The sequence below is a fragment of the Choloepus didactylus genome, chromosome 2 (genome assembly GCF_015220235.1).
Source record: "Choloepus didactylus isolate mChoDid1 chromosome 2, mChoDid1.pri, whole genome shotgun sequence".
In the NCBI taxonomy this organism is placed as follows: Eukaryota; Metazoa; Chordata; class Mammalia; order Pilosa; family Megalonychidae; genus Choloepus; species Choloepus didactylus.
Genome location: NC_051308.1, coordinates 223,158,871 through 223,182,170, shown reverse-complemented (window position 1 = coordinate 223,182,170; position 23,300 = coordinate 223,158,871). Strand labels below are relative to the sequence as shown.

The following is a 23,300-nucleotide window of genomic DNA, read 5'->3' as shown; positions in this document are numbered from 1 at the left end:
AAATATATGTAACAAAATGTTGCTTTAACTTTTTTTGCTTTAACTATTCTTAAGTGTACAATTTAGTAGCATTAATCACATTCACAATGTACAATAATTTCATTTTTAACGTAAACTTTTAATCACTAAAATGGAAAAATCGTAAAAATTGCCAAAAATAGAATAAAACTGTAAAATAAATACAATGAAAATAAAATGTTACTAAGGTCTGGCGAGAAAGTGTTGCCCTGAAGGCTCAAGCCTGGCTCTTTGTTAAAACTGGAGATTTAACAAAAGCACTTGATTGAAAACCGACTGTCCATCTTCTAGTATGATCCTGTACTTCAGGGGAAACAGTGCCCTATATGAAGAACTAGGACTCTTCCAAGGGAAGGTGACATTCCCTTGTTCTGCCCCAACTCCCTGGGCCTGGATGATTGAAGAGTTTGGAAGCCACAAAAAGTAGAAAATGAGCTATTGTACGGTGGGAGCACATTCCATCAGCGCCTGAGTGGGGCCAGTGCTTGATGTGCCTGTGGGCAGGGCTCACAGCTCATGAGCAGTGGTGCTCTGCTTGGGGCCATTGGCTGGCTTTTTTGGTCAGCAGTCCTTTGCAGAGCTGAGTGTTCCCTTGACAGCCTCCCAATACTGGCTGGGAGGATTTGCTCCTGGCTGGTCTGTCTGCTGCCCCCTAAGAGTCGCCACTCTCCCTAGGGCTGTGGTCCTGCCCTCCAGGGCCCAGCTTTTTGCTATAGCTGCATGGTTTCCTGCTCCACTGACTGGTCCGAGGGTTCCAGATACTTCTCCTGGATGCCCAGCGTGCTGAGGGAGGGTGTGTCAAGGCAGATAGCAAAGGCAGAGGATGGGGAACTGCTCTGGGCAGGATGTGACCTCCATGGATGCCCACCCCTCATCCATGTCTGGCAGATTCCTCCCATATCCCTCCCTTCCTGATAATTACATCTTCAGGCCACAGCTGAAGGTGCCAACTAGGCCGAAGAAGCCCCCCAAAGCAGCCAGATCTAGATGCTTCTATATTTGCCTCCTGCCTACATTGCTGAGGATCAAAGGACCAGAAAGTGCCAACCCTATAGCTTTGTGTCATGGAACATGTCCTGGAACCAGACTGCAGGGGCTCAAAACATGATTTTGTCACTTCCTTTTTTCTCATCTGTAAAATATCTCTTAAAAGAGTTTTTGTGAGGATTACATGACACAATGAATATGAAGTGCCTAGCATGACATCTGATACTCAATAAAGTTTGTGACTTCACTTTTTCTGCCCAGGGAGAGAACTTACAGGAGCTCCAAAAAAGTAACAAATTTCTGCCTGGGCTGTTGGGTGCCTTCTATCTATCTCTGGGACAGCAGGAAAATGGGGCAGGAAGGACAAAAACCAGACTCATAAAGGAAAAGCTCGTGATCTTGCTGATGGCGCTGATGAGCCTGGCTGGCTTGAGATCTAGTTTGGGGTCTGACTAGGAGACAGGGGTTGGTCAAGTAATGCAATTTAGGACACCATGGCTATTCTACCAGATGACCCCAGTGTCAAAAATTGGGATTCTACAACCAGGGAGATCCAGCCTTCAATGGCTCCTCCAACATATCCTGTGAGAGGGATGTCAGGCCTGCCCCCTGGCCTCCTCTCAGAGCCCAAATTCCCTCATCTATAAAAGAGACTGGATGAGGATTAAATGAGACCCTATAGGTGAAGGACTTAGCCCACCAAATGATGTTCTGGTTCCCTAGACCTTTCTTTACCATCCCTTATGAACCCATCAATCAAAATCCATCTCACTCCTCTGCAAACTGACTCTCTCTGGAACTTGTGCCACCTCCTTCACTTCTCTGGAGCTACTGCCTTGTTCCTATGCAAGTCAGTCCTAAGGATCACTCAGGATCAGTGGAATCCATCTTGGTTGACTTGGGAGTCCCTTCACTTCTAATAACCTGAAAACTGTCCTTGTTTCTGACCTGAAGCCCACATTCCTGAGCAGGGCACATGAAGCCCAGCATTCTACCTGACCACCTGTCTGACCCTATCACTGCTCCCCAGCCAGAAACCCTGCCCTGTCAAGCCATGCTATTCCATGTGAAACCCCCAAACACATCTCATTCTTGAACTCCCACACCTTTGCATAAACTGTTCCCTCCTTCTTGAATTCCCTTTCCCTGGCTAATCCTCACTTTGAGATGATGCAACTCAAATGGTACCATCTCCATGAAGATTTCCTTACCCCGCACCCTCATCCCCAGCAGAGCTGACCATTCCCTTCTTTGTACCAATGCCTATCTTAAATACAGAATGAAGTTGAACCTTAAAGGGGTAAGGTGGGAGGTAGGGTCTAAAATCACAAATGTTTGTGGTTAAAATTATCCTTGAAAATTCCTTAAATCACACATTAACTATAGTATATATGGTTTTGTGAACAGAATTCTGTATAATATTATGAATACACAAAGTAATGTACAGTATGCAAAATATAATCACAGCATTATTTAAATTGCTGACCCCCACTTTTTTGCTGCGCATATGCTGTTGAATTTGCCAATATTAACTGCATCTGTGAGACAGCTCCTTGGCACCTTCATCAGGCACTGCACACTCTAATGCTATCATTTGTAACTTGTCTATCCTCTGATGATTGGTTGGAATTTTCTTCCCTCCGTGCTCATAGACTCGGGAGCTTCCCTGTCTCCAGCATTTGGTGTTCAGATGCCAAATTGCTTTGAGACCATCAGCCTAGAAGACCTAGACTTCCTGTCCTGCCTCACACATGGCCTCGGTGGCCTGAGATACCCACCCATGCCCTTGGCTCCAACCCGACTGGTCACTAACCCAGCTCCAGTTCTGAACATCTAACTGCTCTGGATATCTCTGGATGTCCCACAGCCTGCTCAAACACAGCACCCCGTGCTACCTACTCCACTCCTTTCCACCCCCATGATAAACATGCCCCTCCTCTTCCTTTTCTTGCCTCAGTGACTAGCACAACCACCCATCCCACTGTCTAAGCCAGAAACCTAGTAGTCTAAATTCTGCTCCTCCTCTGTCTATCCCACAATCATCCAGTCACTAACTCATATAGTTTATCCCCTTCATAGTTTTCTAGTCCACACACTTTTTTTCTATTCTCACTGCAAGTGTTTCGACCCCTCTATCTAAAAAAAAATGCAAAAATCCTGGTGCTCACAATCACAGCCTTTAAATGCATTTTCCATACTCAGAGAGGTTGTTCCTAAAATTTACAACTGATCGTATCATGCCCTGTTCAAAAACACTATGGTGCCCACCCACAAGCTAAAGTCCACCAACTCCTTAGAGGGGCACTCAAGCTCTACATAGCCAGCCCTGACTCCCTCCCCTGCACACCCGCATATCCCTGTCCCCTTTACATGCAATACACCAGGCCAAGTGAACCCTCTACATTCCACCCAAATGCCCAATGGCCTCTCATTTCTGGCTCTGTATTTGTTGTTCCTTCTGATCAATTTCCAACATCACACTCAGATTTAATGAACAATGAAGCCTTCTGAAGGCCAAGCCTTTAAACAATGAATGTCACTGAATGACTGGGGTCACCTCTGAGCCCCAGGCCTCATCCTCTTGGCCGTAACCAGGAAAAGGGTGATACTATACAGCAAGGATACGAAGAGAAATGGAAGTCAGCTCCCATTGCGGCAGACATCATAGCCTCCAGGCTTCGCTGCTCTTGGACCCCGAAGCAGTAGCCATTAGCTTTATCCACAGCCTTCAAGACTCGCTGGATGCTCTCCTTATCCTGGGCAGGGAGGACAGAAACAGCTCCGTGAGTTTTAATAGAGGTGTGAGGAACTTAGCTTATACCAAACTGCTTACAGTCTCCAAAAAAACTCTTCCATATTGCCTCATGAGGCATTTGTACACACAGCTTCCCTAGCCTGGAGTACCCGTACACCCTCCCATCTTCCCTGATGACCAACCCAACTGATCAAAACAGATAAGCTCCTCTTAGGCATGCCCACAGTCCCCAGGGTCTTATAAGTGCCTGTTAAGTGCCTGTTAACTCATCTGCCTCTCTACTCGACTGTGTACCTTGAGGTTAGGGACCCATTTATTGAGGCATCTTCAGTGCCTGGCATAGTACTTAGCTAATGGTAGATACTCAATAAATATGAGTGTAATTAACTTGGCTATCAGTGTTTCATCACTTATCTAACAGTGACAAGAACAGTCCATTTCTTGGACTGGTGGCATAGGTCCTGTGGTCCTGGACTGGGGATGAGGAACCCAGGGATAGGAGCTGAGCCCTGGTCATGGCCCCAGAGTCTGTCAGTTTGTTAAAAGATCATTTGTGACCAAGATGGCAGAATGAGATGCTCCAGAGTTCTGTCCCCAGACAAAATCTCCAAATCACTAGCAAAAACTGGCAGAACCATCTTTCTCAGAGTTCCAAAAAAAACAGTTAAAGGGTTATAGTCACTGGGCAAGCATCAAATCAAGAAAAGGACAACTTAAAAACAGTAGCAAACCTTTCCTTTTGGTGCTTCCTAGCTGTTATGTTTTTTTTTTTCCTCTCTCTCTTTCCTTTTCTTTCTCTTTTGTCTCTCTGCCTTCTGTGACTCTTCCTCCTTAACTGTGGAAGAAATGGAGATGTCCTTATATAGATAGTGGTGATGGTGGTGAATACGTAAATACGTGACTATACAGGGAACCATCGATTGTTTACTTAGGACGGAATGTATGGTGTGTGAACAAAACCGTCTTAACAAAAATGGGTTGATGAAGAAACCTTGAGGACACTATATTGAGTGAAATAAGACAGACACATAAGGACAAATATTGCAGGGTCTCACTGATATGAACTAATTATTATATGTAAACTCATAGACATGAAATATAAGTTATCAGGATATAGAATGAGACTAAAGAATGGGGAGCAGTTGCTTATTATGAGCAGAATGTTCAACTATGGTGAACTTAAGTGTTTGGAAATGGACAGAGGTGATGGTAGCACATTGTGAGAATAACTAACAGTACTGAATGGTGTGTGAATGTGGTGGAAAGGGGAAGCTCAGAGTCATGTATGTCACCAGAAGGAAAGTTGCAGGTTAAAAGATGGGAATGTATAAAACAGTGAATCTTGTGGTGGACAATGTCTGTGATTAACTGTACAAATATTAGAAATCTTTCTCATGAACTAGAACAAATGTATGACACTATAACTAGAAGTTAATAAGAGAGGGGTATATAGGAAAAAATATACCTATTGCAAACTATATACTACAGTGAGTAGATTTTAACGTTCTTTCATCAACAGTAACAAATGTACTATACCAATACTATGAATTAATAATGGAGCGGGGGTGGTTAGGGGTATGGGAGGATTTGCATTTCCTTCCTTTGTCTCTATTTCTTTTCTGGAGTAATGAAAATGTTCTAAAAATTGAATAAAAAAATTGTGGTGATGGATGCACAACTGAAAAAAACAAAACAAAAGAAAACAAAACAGTAGCAAACACAAAACAAGTCTCAATTAACTTAAAAAGACTGAAATCATAAAAAGCATCTGTGGTGGTTTGGAGCTATGTACCCCAGAAAAACATGTTCTTAAACTTAATCTGTTTCTGTGAGTGTGAACCCCATTGTAAGTAGGACCTTTTGATGAGTCTTAATCCTACTACTGGAGTCCTTTATAAGCAGAATGAAATCCAGACAGACAGAGAGAGAAAGCCACGGGAAGCAAGAAGATGAAGGTTAACAGAACCAGGAAGAAGAAAGGAGAGGCCAGGAGAGGCCGCCATGTGCACTGCCATGTGACAGAGGAGCCCAGGACCAAGGAAGACAAGCAGCCAGCCTCAGAACGCTCTTCTTTGGGAAGAAAGCATTGCCCTGATGATGCCCTGATTTGGACTTTTTCTTAGCTGCAAAATGGTGAGCTAATAAATTTCCATTGTTAAAGCCAACCCATTGCATGATATTGGCTTGAGCAGCTAAGGAATCTAAAACAGTATTTTCTCCAACTACAATGGAATGAAGCTAGAAATCAGTAACAGAGGAAGAACCGGAAAATCAACAAACGTGAAAATTAAACAATATACACTTAATAACCAATGGGTCAAAGAAGAAATCACAAGGAAAATTAGGAAATATCTGGAGATGAAGGAAAATGAAAATGCAACATATCGAAACTTATGGGACGCAGCAAAGGCAGTGATAAGCGGGAAATTTATAGCTCTAACGCTTACATTAAAAAAGAAGAAAGATCTCACATCAGTAACCGAACTTCACACCTGAAGAAACCAGAAAAAGAAGAGCAAACTAAACCCAAATCAAGCAGAAGGAAAGAAATAAAAGATTAGAGTGGAGATAAATTAAACAGAAAACAGAAAAACAATAGACAGAATCAATGAAACCAAAAGTTGGTTCTTTGAAAAGATAAATAAAATTGATAAACCTTTAACTAGACTTCCAAAAAAAGAGAGATGATTCAAATAGCTAAAATCACAAATGAAAAGGGGAACATTCCTACCAATCCCACAGCAATAAAAAGGATCATAAGAACATACTAGGAACAATTGTTTGCCAACAAATGAGATAACCCTGAGGAAATGGACAATTTCTAGAAACATGTAAATTACCTAAACTGACTCAAGAAGAAATAGAAGATCTCAGAAGACCAATGACAAAAAGAGACTGTTAATAACCAAAAGCCTCCCAAGAAAAAAAAGGTCAAGAACCAGATGGCTTCACTGACAACTTTACCAACATACAAAGAATTAACACCAATCCTGCTCATACTCTTCCAAAATACTAAGGGGAGGGAACACTTCCCAATTCATTTTATCAGGCCAGCATCACCTGATAGGAAAGCCAGATAAAGATATTATAAGAAAAGAAAATTACAAACCATTATCCCTCAGGACTATAGAAGCAAAAATCCTCAACAATATACTAGCAAACCAAATCTAAAATCACATTAAAAGGATTATATACCATGACTAAGTGGGATTTATCCCAGGTATGCAAGGGTAGTTGTTCAACATGAGAAAATCAATCTATATAATAGAATGAAGGAAAAAAAACTAAATGATCATATCAAGAGACAAAGAAAAGGCACTTGACAAAGTCCAGCACCTCTTCTTCATAAAGACACTCAGATAACTTGGAATAGAAGGAAAACTCCTCAGCTTGATAAAGGTCATATATAAAAAACCCATAGCTAACATCAGACTCCATGGTAAAAGACTGAAAACTTTCTTCTTAACATCAGGAACAAGACAAGGATGCTCACCTTCACTATGCTACATTGCACTGGAAGTGCTAGCTAGAACAATTAAGCAAGAGAAAGAAATAAAAGGTGTGGTAGTTTGGAGCTGTTATGTATCCCAGAAAAGGCCATGTTCCCCTAATCCATTCCTGCCGGTGCAGACCTACTGTGGGTGGGACCTTTTGATTAGGTTGTTTCAACTGAGATGTGACCCAGCCCATTCTAGGTGGGTCTTAATCCTTTACTGGAGTCCTTTGTGAAAGGATAAAAGGCAGATACACTTGGAGAGAGCTTAGCTTAGAGAGAGAGAGAAATGCCCCAGACATGCTAAGAGGGAACCCACAAACAGAGAGAAAGCCACTGGCATCAGAAGCTGAAAGCAACAACCCAGGAGCAAAGGACCAGCCACGTGCCTTGCTATCTGACGGAGGAACCCCAGATGCCAGCAGCCTTTCTTCAGAGAAGGCATCCTCTTGTTGATGCCTTAATTTGGACATTTTCACAGCCTTAGACTGTAACTTGAAACTTAATAAATCCCCATTGTTAAAAGCCAACCCATTTCTAGTATATTGCATTTCAGTAGCTTGAGCAAACTGAAACAAAAGGTATCTGTTCCAATTTGCTAATGCTGCCTTTTTGCAAAACACCAGAAATGGATTGGCTTTTATGAAGAGGTTTTATTTGGTTACAAAGTTACACTCTTAAGGCCATAAGGTGTCCAAGGTAAGGCCTCAACAATAGGGTACCTTCACTGAAGGATGGCCATTGGCATTTGGAAAATCTCTGTTAGCTGGGAAGGCATGTGGCTGGCGTCTGCTTGCTCCCAGGTGGAATCATACAGTATCTGTCCCTTTGTACAATATCTGATTTATTTCACTCAGAGTGATGTCTTCAAGGTTAATCCATGTAGTAGGATGAACCAGAACTTCATTCTATTTTAGGGCTGAATATCAGTCCATTGTGTGGATGTACCACTTTTTGTTTATCCATACATCTGCTGGTGGACCTTTGGCTTGCTTCCACTATTTGGCTATTGTAAGTACCGCTACTACGAACAATGGTGTACAAATACATCTGAGTTCCCGCTTTCAAGTCTTTTGGGTATATATCTTTAAGTGGGATTGCTGGGTTACACAGTAGTTCTATGTTTAACTTTCTGAGGGATTGCCAAACTGATTTCCACAAACAGCTGCACCATTTTACATCCCCACCAACAATGTATTAAGGTCCAATTTTTCTGCATCATTGTCAGCACTTGTTATTTGATGTTTTAAAAAATATAAGAGCCATTTTATGGCTAATTGATTTTGTGTGTATGTGTGTGTTAACTTGTATGCAACCTAAATTTTCCTTTTTTTCCAACTGACCTTTTTTAAACTTTTCCTTTTGAAATAATTTCAAGCTGATAGGACAGTTGCAAAAATAATACAACCTCCTTCTAGAGAACTCTAACATACCCCACACCCCACTCCCCAGATACCCAGATCCACCAATTTTAACATTTTGCCACCTCTGCCCTTCCTTCCCTCCCCCCACATCTATCTAATGAACATTTCAGAGACAGTTGCACACATCATATTCCTTGAACACCTAATACTTTCATGTACATTTCCTACGAACATGGATGTTCACTTACATAATTACCCTAAGTGCAGTTACCAAGTTCAAGAAATTTAAGGTTTTATAAAGCTTATATTCTACATCCCAATTTTTTCTTATGTCCCAATAATGCTCTTTGAGCCTTTTCTCCTCCATTCTCATATCCCATCCAGAATCATGTATTGCATTACACTGTCATTCTCTCTTTAGTATACCTTTCTTTTGTGTGTGTGTGTGTGTGGAAACGTATATATATGGCATAAACCTTCCCATCCCAACCCCTCTCAAGCACTCCATTCAACATGATTAATCACATTTGCAATGCTGCAGTTCCCTCATCACCATCTATTACTGAAATCCTGCCCACCATAGCCTCTGGTTCTGAAACCAAAGGAACCCAACCATAGTCAGACACAGGACAAAGACCTGGGACTGATGGCTTGCTGAGGTCCCAGTCACTGTCAGAGCGTAAAGCCAGGAAGAGGCCTCCTGGTCTCCAATACCTGGATGTTGAGAGGGATGAAGGAGACCAGGCTGTAGTCTTCAATGAGCTGCACCAGTTTCTCATTGAGCTGGCGGAAGTGGCAGAAGAAAGGGTCGGAAGCTAGGTGGTCCAGAAGGTAGGAGAGGTCCAGGACTTCTGTGTAGTAGTCCAGGTTGAAGGCTAAGGAGAAAGATCGGTGTTCAGGAGCAGTTAGCCTCAGGCCAAAGACCTGAGGACAGGGACCTACTTTCTTTCTTTGCCTTCATTCACTCACTCATTCAACAAATATTTGTTGAGGTAGTGAAAAGAGGTGAATAAGAAGAGAATACTTGTTTCTACCGACTGGCTCTGCTCTTTACTAGCTATATGGGCAGGTATCCATCTCAGTGGTGGTACAGCACCTGGTACAGAGAAGTACTTATCAATGGCAGTAAAGGGTGATAACAAACATGCCATGCTTGGTGCTGGAACTAAAGTGGTGAACACGGTCCCCTCCTCAAGGAGCTCACAGCCAAACAGTACCCCCAGGCCTGGCACATATATTGTAAGAACTTCATACATCCTGGTCAAATAGAATGAATGCTAAATTTAGCATCCAGGATGGTCTCTTGGGTAAATTACTTCCTTTTTTGGACTCGTTCCTTCCTAATATAAAATGAGGAAAAAAAGAAATATATATATATATAAAAAGAAGAGACCAGATTAAAAGATTCTGAGGTCTTAGATACAGTTCGATGAATATAAACTTCCCACCAGAAGAAAGAAAGTGGGCTCCCTCCCCTGGCACTGTCCATTTCTGCTCAGAACACACAAGCATTTAGGCTGTTTGGTAGATCTGTCCCAAAGTGAGGTGGGGGAATAAGGCTGTTAGAGGTCACTCAACTCATTCCTTGTGCTCTACCTCCAAGCTCAGCAAGCAACTGGCTGATTAGAAATTGAGAAAGGTTTGAGAATGACGGATGTCCTGGGCATCCCAACAAAAATTTCCTAGATTTCCTGAAAGGTACATTTTTTACTAAGAAATAACAAAACAGAGCCAGATACACTTGGATTTGGATTGCATCTCAGCTAACTTACTAGTTATGTGGATGACTTTGGGCAGTTCATGTAATCTCTCTGGGCCTCAGTTTCTTTATCTGGTTAGCAAGTCAGTCTTTTGTGAAGGTGACTAGCAAGAGTCAGAGCTTCGATCACCATATAGCCATCTGGGTTAGAGGCTGTGAGGCGGGGAGGGACTTGGGAGGACTGCAAATTTGGGAACAGATAAAATGGGGTTTCTGGGCTTGCCAAGAGATGGACTAAGATGCTCCGCTACAGTGGTCCTTCCACAGCATGACATGCCTCCATGTCCTGTCAGCCAGCTGGCCTCCTTGGACAAGGACCCTGACTTGTTATTTTCCCAACAACCTCCCTCCCTGCTCATGCTTGGCCATTTTAGTTGCTCTTCGCTAGGTTCCCTTGTGGCTGGAGATACTAGCTAGGGTACTAATGCCCCCAGCTCAGGAGACCACTAATTTAGCAGGAAAAATATATACCATCTGTTGGGCCCCTAGGCAACTGCCCTGCCTTGTAACAGCCAGCATTTCCCTTAGTCATCCCTTCTTTGACAAATGGCAGCCACATCTGTCCAATGATTTGGTCAGAAACCTAAGAGTCATCCTTAATTCCTCTGTCTCCTTTACCCATCATATCCAATGCCCAGGAAATCTTGTCAGTCCTACTTCTTGTGTAAGTTTTGAATCCATCCACTTCTCTCCCTGCCCACTGCCAATGCCTGAGCTGTTGCAAAAACCTCCTAACTGATCTCTGCTTTCACTATTGCCCCTTTTAATCCATTCTTCACAAAGCAGCCAAAATGATCTTATCAGATCATGCCACTCCCTTGCTTAATACTCATCAGTGGCTTTCCTCTGCGCTTAAACAATACAGGGTCTGGCCTCTACCTCTCTGACCCTCATTTCCTACCATTTCTTGACCACTATCTCAGCTAATCTGGACTCTTCCCACTCCCCCTTTTCCTTGAACACAAAAAGCTCTTTTCTGCCTAAGTGCCTTTACCCCTACTAGTCCTTGGCTGGCTCCTTCCTATCATTCAGGTCTCACCTCAGATGTCACTGCCTTAAAGAGGAGTCCCCTCACACCCAGCCACTCACTGTCACATCACCTTGTTTTAATTCTGTCATAATATCACCACCTCTAGCACAAAATAAATGGGTAAGAGTCAGGACCTGCCTGTGGACACTATCATCAAGCTTCCTGGAGGCAGCTGCCTTTGGCCAAAATCTCTGCTTTACTCCTAGCCAGCTGCTGCTCTGCTCCTTGCCTGACAGGCTTAGGAGCCCTTACCCAGCTTCCCATAGTGCTCGATGAGGTCCATCTTGGAAAGGAGGTTGACGTGGGGCAGCTCCACATGCAGCATGGTAGCCAGGGAGGTACACAGTACTGAAATGAACTTGGCTGGGTCTGTACAGTAGTGAGAATCCACCAAGTGGACAGCAGTCAGCTGGGAGAGAAACAAACAAAATGAGGGTGGCCGGGGGAGGTCAGGAATATCAGGAACTATGTTGTCCCATCAGATACAGGGTTCATGAGGACAGGGGGCAAATCTTCCCCATTAGTCTCCTCCGGCATCTGTTTCATGCTAATACCCACCCTAGCCTTCCCAGGGGATAGAGGACATTTTTTCCTTACAAGATGTCTACCACTGAGCCTCCCAGGGGGCCACTGGTTCACTTCCCACTGCATCTGACTCCATTCTTTGCACTTATTTGCCCACCAACTCACAACGACAATCACCATGCCACTTTCCACATAACCCCCTTCCATACTTTTAATAATTCCGGGTTGGGTGCTAACACACTCATTTTACAAATGAGAAAACTGAGCCTCAGAGAGATGAACTGACTTACCCAGGACTACATAGCCAGTCACTGACAGAGCCAGAATACTAACTTACACACGTTTTACTCCAAAGTGACTCGGCCCCTACCTCACTGTGTGACATGGGGACGTGACACCTGCTCTCCTCCCTAAACCTGAGTTCCTCCATCTGCACAATGGGTCTGCCGGAAACAAGACGCACCCTGAGGTCCCACTGCGCCATCTGGGAGAAGATGCTGCGCAGGGCGCCGTGGTGCGTGCAGAGTTCCACCTGGCCAGGGCAATCGAAGAGGAAGTAGTGGCCACGGAGGGGATCGAGCTTGGCACGCAGCCAGTCCAGGTTGGCCTCTAGGTATTCCATGCAGTAGAGCAAGCCGCCGTTGGGCCCCAGCCGCAGCGCGTCCATCACGTCTGCCAGCCCCACCAGCTCGCCCACATCCACCGCGCACTCGTACGGCAGCCCCTCATTGGCCGGGTCCAGGTTCACCACGGCCACGCGCCGGCCCAGCGCGCGCAGGAACTCACTCATGCCCAGACAGTACGTGGTCTTCCCAGATCCCGGCGGACCGATCACCGCCTGCCCGAAGGCCGTGGTCTGGGCGGCCCCCGCCATGGATGGAACGCAACCCCGCGAAGAGCCGAGAAACTCAGCGGGAAAACCCGACCGAAAACAGACCGAGGGCGAGGGGATACACAACGTGCCCTTCACTGAGGGCAGGCGGGGAGGCCAAGGAATGGCCTAAAGCAGAGCGGCAAGTGCAATGGGAGCAAACCGCCCCTCACTGACCCAGGCAAGCGCTCGACTTCCGGACGACGTCGGAAACGGCGAGGACGAAAGAGGAAGTCCCGCCCTCACGGTGGCGACACAGCCGCATTCCTGCCCCCACCAGGTGTGGGGGACCTAGAGCGATTCTTAGTAGTTCCCCGACCTTCTTCCAGGGACGAAGTGAAACCGAAACAGACAACTCCAGTCGTAAAAGTGTTTATTCTCCAGTAACGCCGCAGGCCCGGGCCTTCTCTCGCGGAGGCTCCGCTGACAGATCCCAGCCAAGGAGGGACAGAGGGGCAGACGGCAGTGAAGGGCCCGCCCCAAGGCCATTTCTCCCGAACCCCACAAATCCGCTCCTCTTTCAGGTCCTTTTCCTTCTCTTTCTGACCTTCATGGTGAATTCTCTCAGAGTCCCCAAGGAATTGTGTGCTGATAACCTTGCTCAATACTGTTTTTCAAAAGTACTTAAGGAGGCAAGAGCAAACCTAGAGACTTGGGGTTAGGAGACCAACGAGGAGAGTTCAGTAAGCCCTACTATCAAAGGGGTAGGCAGCGAGCTTTTTGTAAAAATGACCTCGAGGTAGAAAAGCGGAAGGCAGGTTCAGAACAAAGCACCCTGAGCAGATTCCATCTACTGCTCCCAGACTCCTGCTTCTGTGGTATGTAAGGCTGGGGCAGAGAGCTGCATCCTGCAGTTTATAAGTGATCTTAATCAAGGAAGCCTCTGACCCTGTCACTCAGGCTCTGAAGGGCTGTCCAAGGCACAGTTGGAGCCCCTCACAAAGGCCATATTTGTCCGAAACTTCATGCTGGTGGGTGGCTGACGGCGGAGCAGTGACTCTCCCTGGTCCTGGGGAAGGGGTTCATCATAGATGGTGGAAATGAGCCCCAAGCCAGTTCCACGGGGCTTCTTCATTTGACCAAATGGCTGTAGTTTCTCTCCATGGTACCTGGATAAAGAAAAGCTCTCACTGAAGGTTGCTCTCCCTCAAATCCCCCCAAAAAGGGGTTAGGAAGGGACAGGGATACAGCTATTACATATCTGGTTTCTCCCAAATTTCTATCTTTGCTCTTCAGCCCCCTCATCTGTCCATTGACAGTCAGTGCTGGCAACCAGGTCTCATTCACCAATTTCATTCTGTCACCGCCTCTGCTCAGGGAGTGACTCCCTAATGGCAATCACATGAAATCAACTCCAAACTCCTCAGACTAGGGAGAATCACTCCACAAGGGATCAATAACCTGTCAAGCCTTGAGGATTTGTCTTAAAAAAAAAAGTGCCAGACCTACTTTTTCCTTCTAACTCTGCTTTGAAGTTCATCCCCTAGAAATCTCCAGTACCCATCCCCAAATCCCAAAACCACTGGGAAGGGGAAACCAGGGAACAGCTGACAGGTTAGCTTGGGCCCCCAGGGAAGCCCCTTAGCAACACTTTACCCCAATCCACGCTTGCACCTAGGGTGCTGGCCATCACTATCCAGGGCCTCGGGCACCCCGGAGCACCTGCTTCCCAGGCCCCGGCCTTCGGCCCAGCCCTGCCGTTTCATCACCTTCCGCCCAATTCCCTGCAGAGAGAAGGAACAAGATTCAGAGATGGGCCTCCTGGGGGGGTAGGGGTGGTAGAGAAGGGGAAAAGAGGGGTTGATGGTCTGGACACAGTGCTCACCTTGGTGTGGCGTTCAAAGGTGCCCACCTGGCCTTCGATCACAGAGCCATCCTCCTGGCCATCACGGAGTCTCTGTTCCAGACGCATTTGGATAGAGTCTCGGGCATCCTTGTCTCCACCATCTGAGAAACCAGAGCCCATTGGGGGAGGGTCCCTCTCACAGAATGGGAGAGGAGGGAATCAGATTTCTAGGACCTCCTCACATGATTTACTTATTCATTTTTATAGAGATCTGTTATATTAACTTCTCCCTCTTTAGACTGGGAGTTTACCAAGAGTAGGAACCCTGTCTACCATTTTACAGATGAGGTAATTGTGGAGCAGAGAAGTTAGAGGGCCAACAAATGACAGAGCTGGTCGGACAGCTGATCAGTTTTGGCTCCAGAATCTAAACTCTTAACCAGAGCCAGAGCTCTTGACCATCTCACTCTATCAGGACCTGCCCGTTAGATCTAGAGCTACCTGAGGGCTATCCCACATGTCCTTCCTCCTCCACAAAGAGAAAAGGTTCTGCCCACACAAACACTTAATGCACTCAACTTGAGATGTCTTAAGAGGGGAATGCTCTCCATGGGTTACCACAAGGGAGCTGGTCCTTTTCCCACCCCCTATCTCAGCCTCTGCTAAGCAGGTCTGGCAAAATATCCCTGCAAGGCCAGGTCACCAGTTCCACCTCCCAGTACTGCAACATCTGGCCCAGTACCTCTGTCGTAGTACACACTCATGTCTATGTCCCAGTCATCAGCTGTCTGTTCATCAAAGTCTGCAGAGACAAAAAAGCATCCAACAGAGGGGGCTCAGGACATTCAGTTCTGTTGAGAGTGAAATCCAGAGTTAGACACATGTTCCTGAGTTTGGAACTTTTGTTTGTATTTTCAAACTTCTCCTTTGACATGGTCAGTCAGAATTTGGCATGGAACAGAGAACCCTGGAATAATGCAACCGGGATCACCCCTGCCCTTGCCTGGGTGCTAGCATTACCTCCTTCTTCCTCCTGCCAGAACTGGGCATCAGTGTAGAACACCAGGCCAGAGCCACCCTTCTCCCACTTGAGCTCAATCTCTTCCTCGAAGAGCCGTTCAGTTGTTCGCTCCTGCCTGGTCACATCCTCATGCAGAGCTTCATGCCGCTCCCACTCCTCACACTGGTCTTCATCCTGGGAGAAGGTGGCAAGAGGTGACCTGCCTGTCTCACTTCCTGACCTCATGCCCAGAAGGAGGGCAGCTCAGGGCATAGGAGGCACATGAGATTAGGCCCTTGACACCATCCCTTCCAGTTTCTCTGAGGAGTGGCACATATCTGGCACTTGAGGCTTTGCTCTACATATCTCTCCATCTCCTACTTCTCAACATACTCTGCCTACCCCACCTCACCCCCAAGCCTAACTTATTCTCATCTCTGTGCTTTTGGCCATGTTGTTCCCTCTGCTTGAAATATCTGCCCTCCTCTTCTACAATGTCTCTTCTCCACTAGTTAAATCCTTCTCATCTTCATCCCTCAAGTCCTGCAGCCTACATGAAGCCCCCCCTACACTCGGGCCCACAGTGCTTTGCTTGCACGAGTCTCTGAACTTCTCAGAGCTAATCAGTGCACACTGTTTAGCCCTTTACACACTATTTCACAAGGACAGAGGGACAAGAACTAACACCTCTTGTCTACTGTTGTCAGGCCTTCACATTACTTAGCTCCTTTAATCATCCCAACAACCCTGTGAAAAAAGTACATTTACTGCTGTTCTATAGCTAAAAAAAACTTGGGTTCAGAGGAATAAAGTGATTTGCCCAAGAAAGTACCCCAAGAGAGTGGCAGAGGCAATGTTCAAACCCAGTCGCCACACCATGCAGCCTCTCCAGATGCAGGTTCTCTCTCTTTAGGGAGATTTTAGGCTCTTTGAGGGCAGGAAATAGGTCGTAGAATGTCTTTGGAACCCTGGAAAAGCCTCTGCTTTACATATGCCTGATTGGATTTGTAGAATGATGGAATGACTCCTGGCTAGAAACCCTGGGACCCATGTCCCAGTTAAACTCCCAAGAGGCCTCAGGAATCACTGCTGCATACCAGGTACTGGAGAAAGGACAGGATCACACTAAGGATGTGGTCCTTGTGTGTTGGCAACTCTGGGTTGAGAACTTTGAAGACATAAGTGAATAGGTTTTTTTTTCAGAGTATGCATAAAAAAAGTTTCCCCAACAAATTGCACCTTACTTAAGTTAATGGATGGACAATGAAGTTTGGAGCAAGGGATAGAAGAAATGTCTATTTCATTGATATCAAGATCAGAGGCTAGCGTTCAATCCACAGGATCATGGTCAGGAAAAAAAAAAGTGACTTCTCAGCCACATGATGAAAACACATAGAAGTTAGAGAAGCAGCAAGGTTACATTCCAGCTCTACTTCATCTTCCTTAGATGACCTCAGACAAGTCATTGCACATCTCCTGGTAGGCAGGTTTCATCTAAGAAAAGGGACCTCTTTACATGCCATCAGAGAGAATAAAAAGAGGATCCTTTTGAGAATCTGATAAAAGCTGTGGCTCTCTCTACCTAAAAAAATGCATATATGCCCCTGAAAATGCAGTTTTACATTCAATGTCATGGAATTCTCATGTTCCTTGGAACTCTCCTGAAGACCCCAAGTTAAGAATGCTTGTAATATACAATTAAAGGGAGGTATTATTCATGCCTTGGCCTCCCCTGGACAGAGGAGCCTCACTGTACTTACATCATCTGACTGAGACTCTTCTTCCTCCTTTTCCCCTTCCTCCTCCGGCTCTCCACAGGGACTGGCTGGTGTATTGGCCAGGCAGGCTCCCTGGGGTATTTCCTCGCCCTCAGCCGTGTACACAAGGTCGTCCTGCTCCACAGTCTCTGAGTCCTCATATTCAAAAGGCACGTTGCCATAGCGCCGGGAGGAACCAGTCTTGGGGAACTGGAGCTGCAGCTGAGTAATGATCCGGGGGGGTAGGCGGCAGGCCTGGATCAACTCCAAAAATGTGCGTAGGGGAGTCCCCACATTTCCACTGGGCATCAGCACTGGTGGGTTCAGCTCTGGCAGTTGTCTCAGGTCAGCTAGGGTGAAGGTTTCACCCTTGGCCTTCTGACTCTGTAGCTCCTTTCGGGTCTTGAAGGGAAAGGAGCCCAAGCCTTGGGAAGGAGGGAGAAGAATGGCTCTTGAAACCCAGAAGCCTCCAGCAACACATCAGCCAGTAAGCAGTTAAGCTTTAAATCCTTTAACCTAATGTTATTTCTCTCTTTCCAAGTTCTCTTCCCTTCCCTGACCAGACCCACCTAGCAATTTCATGACATTCCTTAACACCTCAGGCAAGTGCACACATTTCTTCCAGAGCTGGTTCCTGCCAACCTTTCCAGCCTCAATTGCCACCAACCACCCCCCCACACACACCCTCATACCAAGTACTCCAGCCACACTGAACGATTTATCATGCCCTGAAAGTTTCGGGGGCTTTCACATCTTAATGTCTTTCTGCAAATATCATTTACCTTGAACACCATTCTTTCTTACAGACTTCTATTTATCTTTTCAGACCCAAAAGAAAAGCCACATTTGCTGATCCTTCTAGAAAATTGGTTTTTCCCTCCTTTGCTATATCACAGCACTTGGTGATAAAGAGCATAGGCTCTGGAGCAGACTTTCTGGGTTTGTATTGTGGCTCTGCCACTTACTGGCTCTGTAACCTTGGGCAAGTAACATAACTTCTACATCCTTCAGTTTCCTCATCTATAAAAGGAGAATAACAATAGTTCCTACTTCATAGATTTGTCATGAGAAGTCAATAAGGAAATGAAAGGCTTACAAAAATGCCTAGTACATAGGGAAAGCTCAATAAATACTAACAACTAGAACGATGTCTGACAATTACCTTTATACAAGTCTGTCTTCCTCTGTGGATTCTGAGCATAGACTGTGTGAAACTGTTCTCTCTATACCAAGCTAGAGACACATTAGATCTAGCAGTGTAAGCATTTGTTAGAATGAACTGGAGGGCTCCGTGTTTTCTCTTTCCCCATCATAGTCATTCTCGTTAATAAACGAGCTGTCCAGAGGAAATAAATTGTCTCTTCATTTGCCTCTTGACAACACTGAGGACAGGTTGGGGAACAGGAAGAAGGTGCAAGAGAAAAAAAACAATTAGATTAGAAATCCGATTTCCTTTTTTCTTTCTGGGTCCGTGCAAACACAGCTTCTCAGGTAGAGAAAAGGGTGTCAGATTGGACCCAATAAATTGGAAAACGGAAGATCATCTGAATAGCCCTCTCTCCGGTGCTTTTTTTCCCTTGCGTTAAACAAACGTGCAAGTTGAGCCTGAAACTCTAATCAGAAATGACCTAAACTCCTAATGCGTCGGAGCAAGAGGCCTGACTTACCCTCACCACTCCCCAGGAAAGGTGCTCTGTTCCAGGGACCGTCGGCCCAGTCTATTATCTTTCTCACTCTTACCTGATGTCTCAGTAGGTAGCCGAAGTCTGCGGATGAGACAGCGACCCGGCAGCCAAGTCCCCTGAGAATCCAGCCACTGTCGGCCAGAGTACATACGAAGAAATTTCTGGGCCTGAGCCGCCCCCCGTACCGAGATAACGCAGCAGCAGGTGCGAGTCTGGACCGGAGCAGAATCCCGGGCGGAGAGAGCACGGGCGTCGGCGGCCGAAGTCTGGGCGAGAACCTGGCCCTCAGCGGCAGGCTCGATAGGAGCCAGGGCAGAGTCGGAAGCAGCCTGGGGAGGGGCCCGCTCAGGCCGATGCCGGTAGTGGAAACAGAGAAACCCACCACCGCGTTGCTCCCGGAACTGGCTAAAGTAGCTCCGTAGCTGGGCCGAGCGCAACACCGAAGGGATACCGCTCACTACCAGGTAAACGGCCACCTCCTCCTCCATCTCACTGGGCACCGCCATCTTGGGTTGTCACATGATTGACTTGACTAAGTCTCGCGATAACATGACTATCCGCGGTGAGGCGCCTACAAACTGTGAGAGACCAGTGATTGGTTCACCCGGTTTGTTTGGATTTGGAACCTGGAGCTGGAGGAAAGCTATCGACGACGGGAAAACTTATCCTAGAAATGGTGTTATAAAACTCTTTCATAAGAAGCCTGTGGGAGGAGCCCTTTTAAAAATTATTGGCTGTTAGAGATTTGAATACCGAGTCCTTTCAGTCGTTTGACCATTTATTGTTCCAAAACATTGATGAATTCCCACAAATTGGTTGGAAAAAGACAAAAACCCAATGGAAAAATGAGCTGAAGATACTTCACAGAAGAGGAAACTCTTAGTCCAATTACCTCGAAAATTAATAACTTCATTAATTGATAACCTCATTAATAATTAAGGGAACGCAGTGAGACGCTTTACAGACACCAGTGATGACGATGTGGAGCAACTGGAGCTCTCATACACTGTTCGAGGAAGCATAAACTGGTACAACTACTTTGGAAAACAATTTAGCATAAACGAGTAAAAGTGAAGGTATACATACTTCTTTTGACTCAGCAATTCTATTTCTAGATATATACCTTGCAGATTGTCTTTATGAATGTTCATAGCTGCAGAGTTTGTAAGGACAAAAACTTGGAATTTAGGTATATGAGGTTGAATGAAAAAAGCAAGTTGCAAAACACAATCATTCCATTTATATAAAGTTCAAAAAAGCAAACTAAAAAAAATATTTTTGGAGGAATACATAAATGAACATGCTGTAAAACCACAACAAAGGAATGATTAACCCAAAAGTAGGATAGTGATTACCTCTGCTGGGAGGTGATGGGTTTAGAGAAGGGACTTCAAAGTTAATGGCAATAAAATTCTATGAAACAACAATGAGGGTTCGTTGTACTGTTATTCTTTATCCTTTACATACTTTATATTGTAATTTTTTTACTCAGTTAATAAAAATCTTAAAAGGGAAAAACAATTCATATTTCAAAAAGCAATAAAGCAAGTGGTTACTTTGTGGGGATAACAAATATACACCTATGCAATGAATAAAAAAATAAAAAACAGTTCTAATGAGTGGTTGGATAGTTGTGATAGGGACAACATCATAGCTGCATTTTTAAAGTGTTGTGTAGATCTGCGGTGGGAGATTGGTACAACTGTGGTAAAATGGCAAGATCTACTGAAGTTGAACACACATTCTGTGACTCAGCATATAGCAAAAAACCTGTATCAATCTGTGCACCAAAAGTCATGTGCAAGAACGATGCTAGCAGTATTCTTTATAATGACCAAAATGGGAAACAATCCAAATGTTGATCATTATCTGTAGTATAATGGATAAATAAATTGTGGTATAATGGAATACCTTATAGCAATGAAAGTGAATAGGCTCCTGCTACATTCAACAACAAGATGAATCTCACAGACATGTAGAGTGTAAGAAGTCAAACATAAAAGAGTACATGCTGCATGTTTCCATTTATATAAAGTTAAAAACATAATTTCATTTGTGGTGTTAGAAGCCAGAGATTAGTGGCAACATTTGAGGAAGAGGGAGAGGGTACACTGGGAGGAAAGGCTTCTGGGGTGTCGCTATGCTCCATTACGCTGATGGTGGTTAGAGGGATATGTTCATTTTGTGATGATTCATCAAGCTATACACTCAGTATTTGGATACTCTTTTGTATCTTATACAGAAAATATTTAGTTTAAACTAAACTAAAAATTTTAATACCTGGGCATTGAAAAATAAATACTTTAGAGAAAACAATGCAGAACAAAATAAAGATGGCTTGTTCTAGAAAAGATGTTAGATGACACAAGAAGTTATTCACTTATGAATATATGCAATCGCCATTTGTGGGACTAAATTTCCAGGTCCCAGCAAGACACCCGGTACAAAGTAGACTCTCAGTAAATCCTCACTGACAGAATGAACATGTGCTAACATGTGCTGTTGGTCATGACCAGGGACTGTAGAGGGAAAGGGGAACCACTTCCCTTGGGGAATGCATGGGCCAGATTTCTCACCAATAACCTGAACCCAGGTTGCCTAAGTAGCCAAGACTTGATTTTCACTCTCATTCCCTTTGTAGTGCAGTGGGGAGGAGAAGGAATCTAGGTTCTGTTATTTATTCTCCAGTTGTCCAAACTGTTTTTTTTTTTTTGGTGTGTGTTTATGCTGGTATCTTAAAATTTTTTTTTTATTTTATTGCAATAAAATATAACATAAAATTTGCTGTTTTAACCATTTTAAGTGTACAATTCAGTGGCGTTAATTACATTCACAATGTTGTGTAACCATTACTTCTGTCTAGTTCCAAAACTTTTTCATCACCCCAAACAGAAACTCTGTACCCATTAAGCAATAACTCCCCACCTGGCCCCTCCCCTGGCCCCTGGTAACCTCTAATCTACTTTCTGTCTTTGAATTTGCCTATTAAAGATATTCCATGTAAGTGGAACCATAAAATATTTCCCCTTTTGTGTTTGGCTTATTTCATTCAACCCGATGTCTTCAAGATTCATCCGTGTTGTTGCGTGTTCTGGTTTACTAATGCAGCAGGAATGCAAAACACCAGAAATGGATTGGCTTTTATAAAAGGGGGCTTATTTGGTTACACAGTTACAGTCTTAAGGCCATAAAGTGGTACCTTCACTGGAGGATGGCCAATGGTATCCGGAAAACCTCTGTTAGCTGGGAAGGCACATGGCTGGCGTCTGCTCTGAAGTTCTGGTTTCAAAATGGCTTTCTCCCAGGACGTTCCTCCCTAGGCTTCAGCTCTTCAAAAATGTCACTCTTAGTTGCTCTTGGGATGTTTGTCCTCTCTTAGCTTCTCTGGAACAAAAATCTGCTTTCAAAGTCTGTCTCAAATTGTCTCTCTAATCTGAAGCTCCTCTCTCAGCTCCTGTGCATTCTTCAAGGAGTCCCTCTTGGCTATAGCAAGCTAGCTCCTTCTGTCTGAGCTTATATAGGGCTCTAGTAAACTAATCAAGGCCATGCTGAATGGGCGAAGCCACGCCTCCATGGAAATTATCCAATCAGGGTTATCACCCACAGTTAGGTGGGTCACATCTCCACGGAAACACTCAATCAAAGAATTACAATCTGATCAACACTAATATGTCCACCCACAAAAGATTACATCAAAGATAATAGCGTTTTGGGGGACATAATACGTTCAAACTGGCACATTGCGTGTATCAGAACTTCATTCTTTTTATGGCTAAATAATATTCCATTGCATGAATATACCACATTTGTTAATTCATTCATCTGTTGGTGGACATTTGGGTCTGTTCCCCACTTTGGCTATTATGAATAATGTTCCTAGGAATATTGGTGTACAAGTATCTGAGTCCCTGCTTTCAGTTCTTTTGGGTATATATCCAGGAGGGGCATTATTTGGTCATATGGAAATTGTAGGTTTAATTTTTTTGAGGAACCACCAAACTGTTTTCCACAGTGCCTGCACCATTTTGCAATCCCACTACCAATTCATGAGGGTTCCAATTTCTCCACATCTTTGCCAACACTTTTATTTTTTAAAATAATAGCCATCCTAGTGGGTATGAAGTGGTATTTCCTTTTGGTCTCGATTTGCATTTCCCTAATGGCTAATGATGTTAGTGTCTTTCCATGTGCTTACTGGTTATTTGTGTATCTTCTTTGGAGAAATGTCTATTCAAGCCCATTTGCTCATTTTTTCCCCAGCCAGTTTGTG

General features: G+C 44.7%; 2 protein-coding genes across 3 annotated transcripts; both read right to left on the bottom strand.

Moving 5' to 3' along the window:
- Nucleotides 1-13,000, bottom strand: GPN2 (GPN-loop GTPase 2). Of its 2 annotated transcripts, none has more exons than XM_037828050.1 (5): nucleotides 12,302-13,000; nucleotides 11,659-11,815; nucleotides 9,332-9,492; nucleotides 3,631-3,761; nucleotides 1-801 (listed from the first exon to the last, which is right to left on the bottom strand). In XM_037828050.1, exons 1-5 carry the CDS (start codon nucleotides 12,803-12,805, stop codon nucleotides 729-731), a joined length of 1,026 nt encoding a protein of 341 aa, XP_037683978.1. In that variant the 5' UTR covers nucleotides 12,806-13,000; the 3' UTR covers nucleotides 1-728. The 2 variants fall into 2 exon arrangements, with proteins under 2 accessions (XP_037683978.1, XP_037683979.1); XM_037828051.1 differs by having other exon boundaries at nucleotides 12,395-12,989.
- Nucleotides 13,001-13,142: 142 nt separating this feature from the next.
- GPATCH3 (G-patch domain containing 3) lies at nucleotides 13,143-19,542 on the bottom strand. Its single transcript, XM_037828048.1, has 7 exons — nucleotides 19,086-19,542; nucleotides 17,349-17,770; nucleotides 15,609-15,783; nucleotides 15,331-15,390; nucleotides 14,628-14,749; nucleotides 14,399-14,526; nucleotides 13,143-13,911 (listed from the first exon to the last, which is right to left on the bottom strand). The coding sequence occupies exons 1-7, from the start codon at nucleotides 19,534-19,536 to the stop codon at nucleotides 13,695-13,697; spliced, it is 1,575 nt and encodes a 524-aa protein (XP_037683976.1). The 5' UTR covers nucleotides 19,537-19,542; the 3' UTR covers nucleotides 13,143-13,694.
- Nucleotides 19,543-23,300: the final 3,758 nt, after the last annotated feature.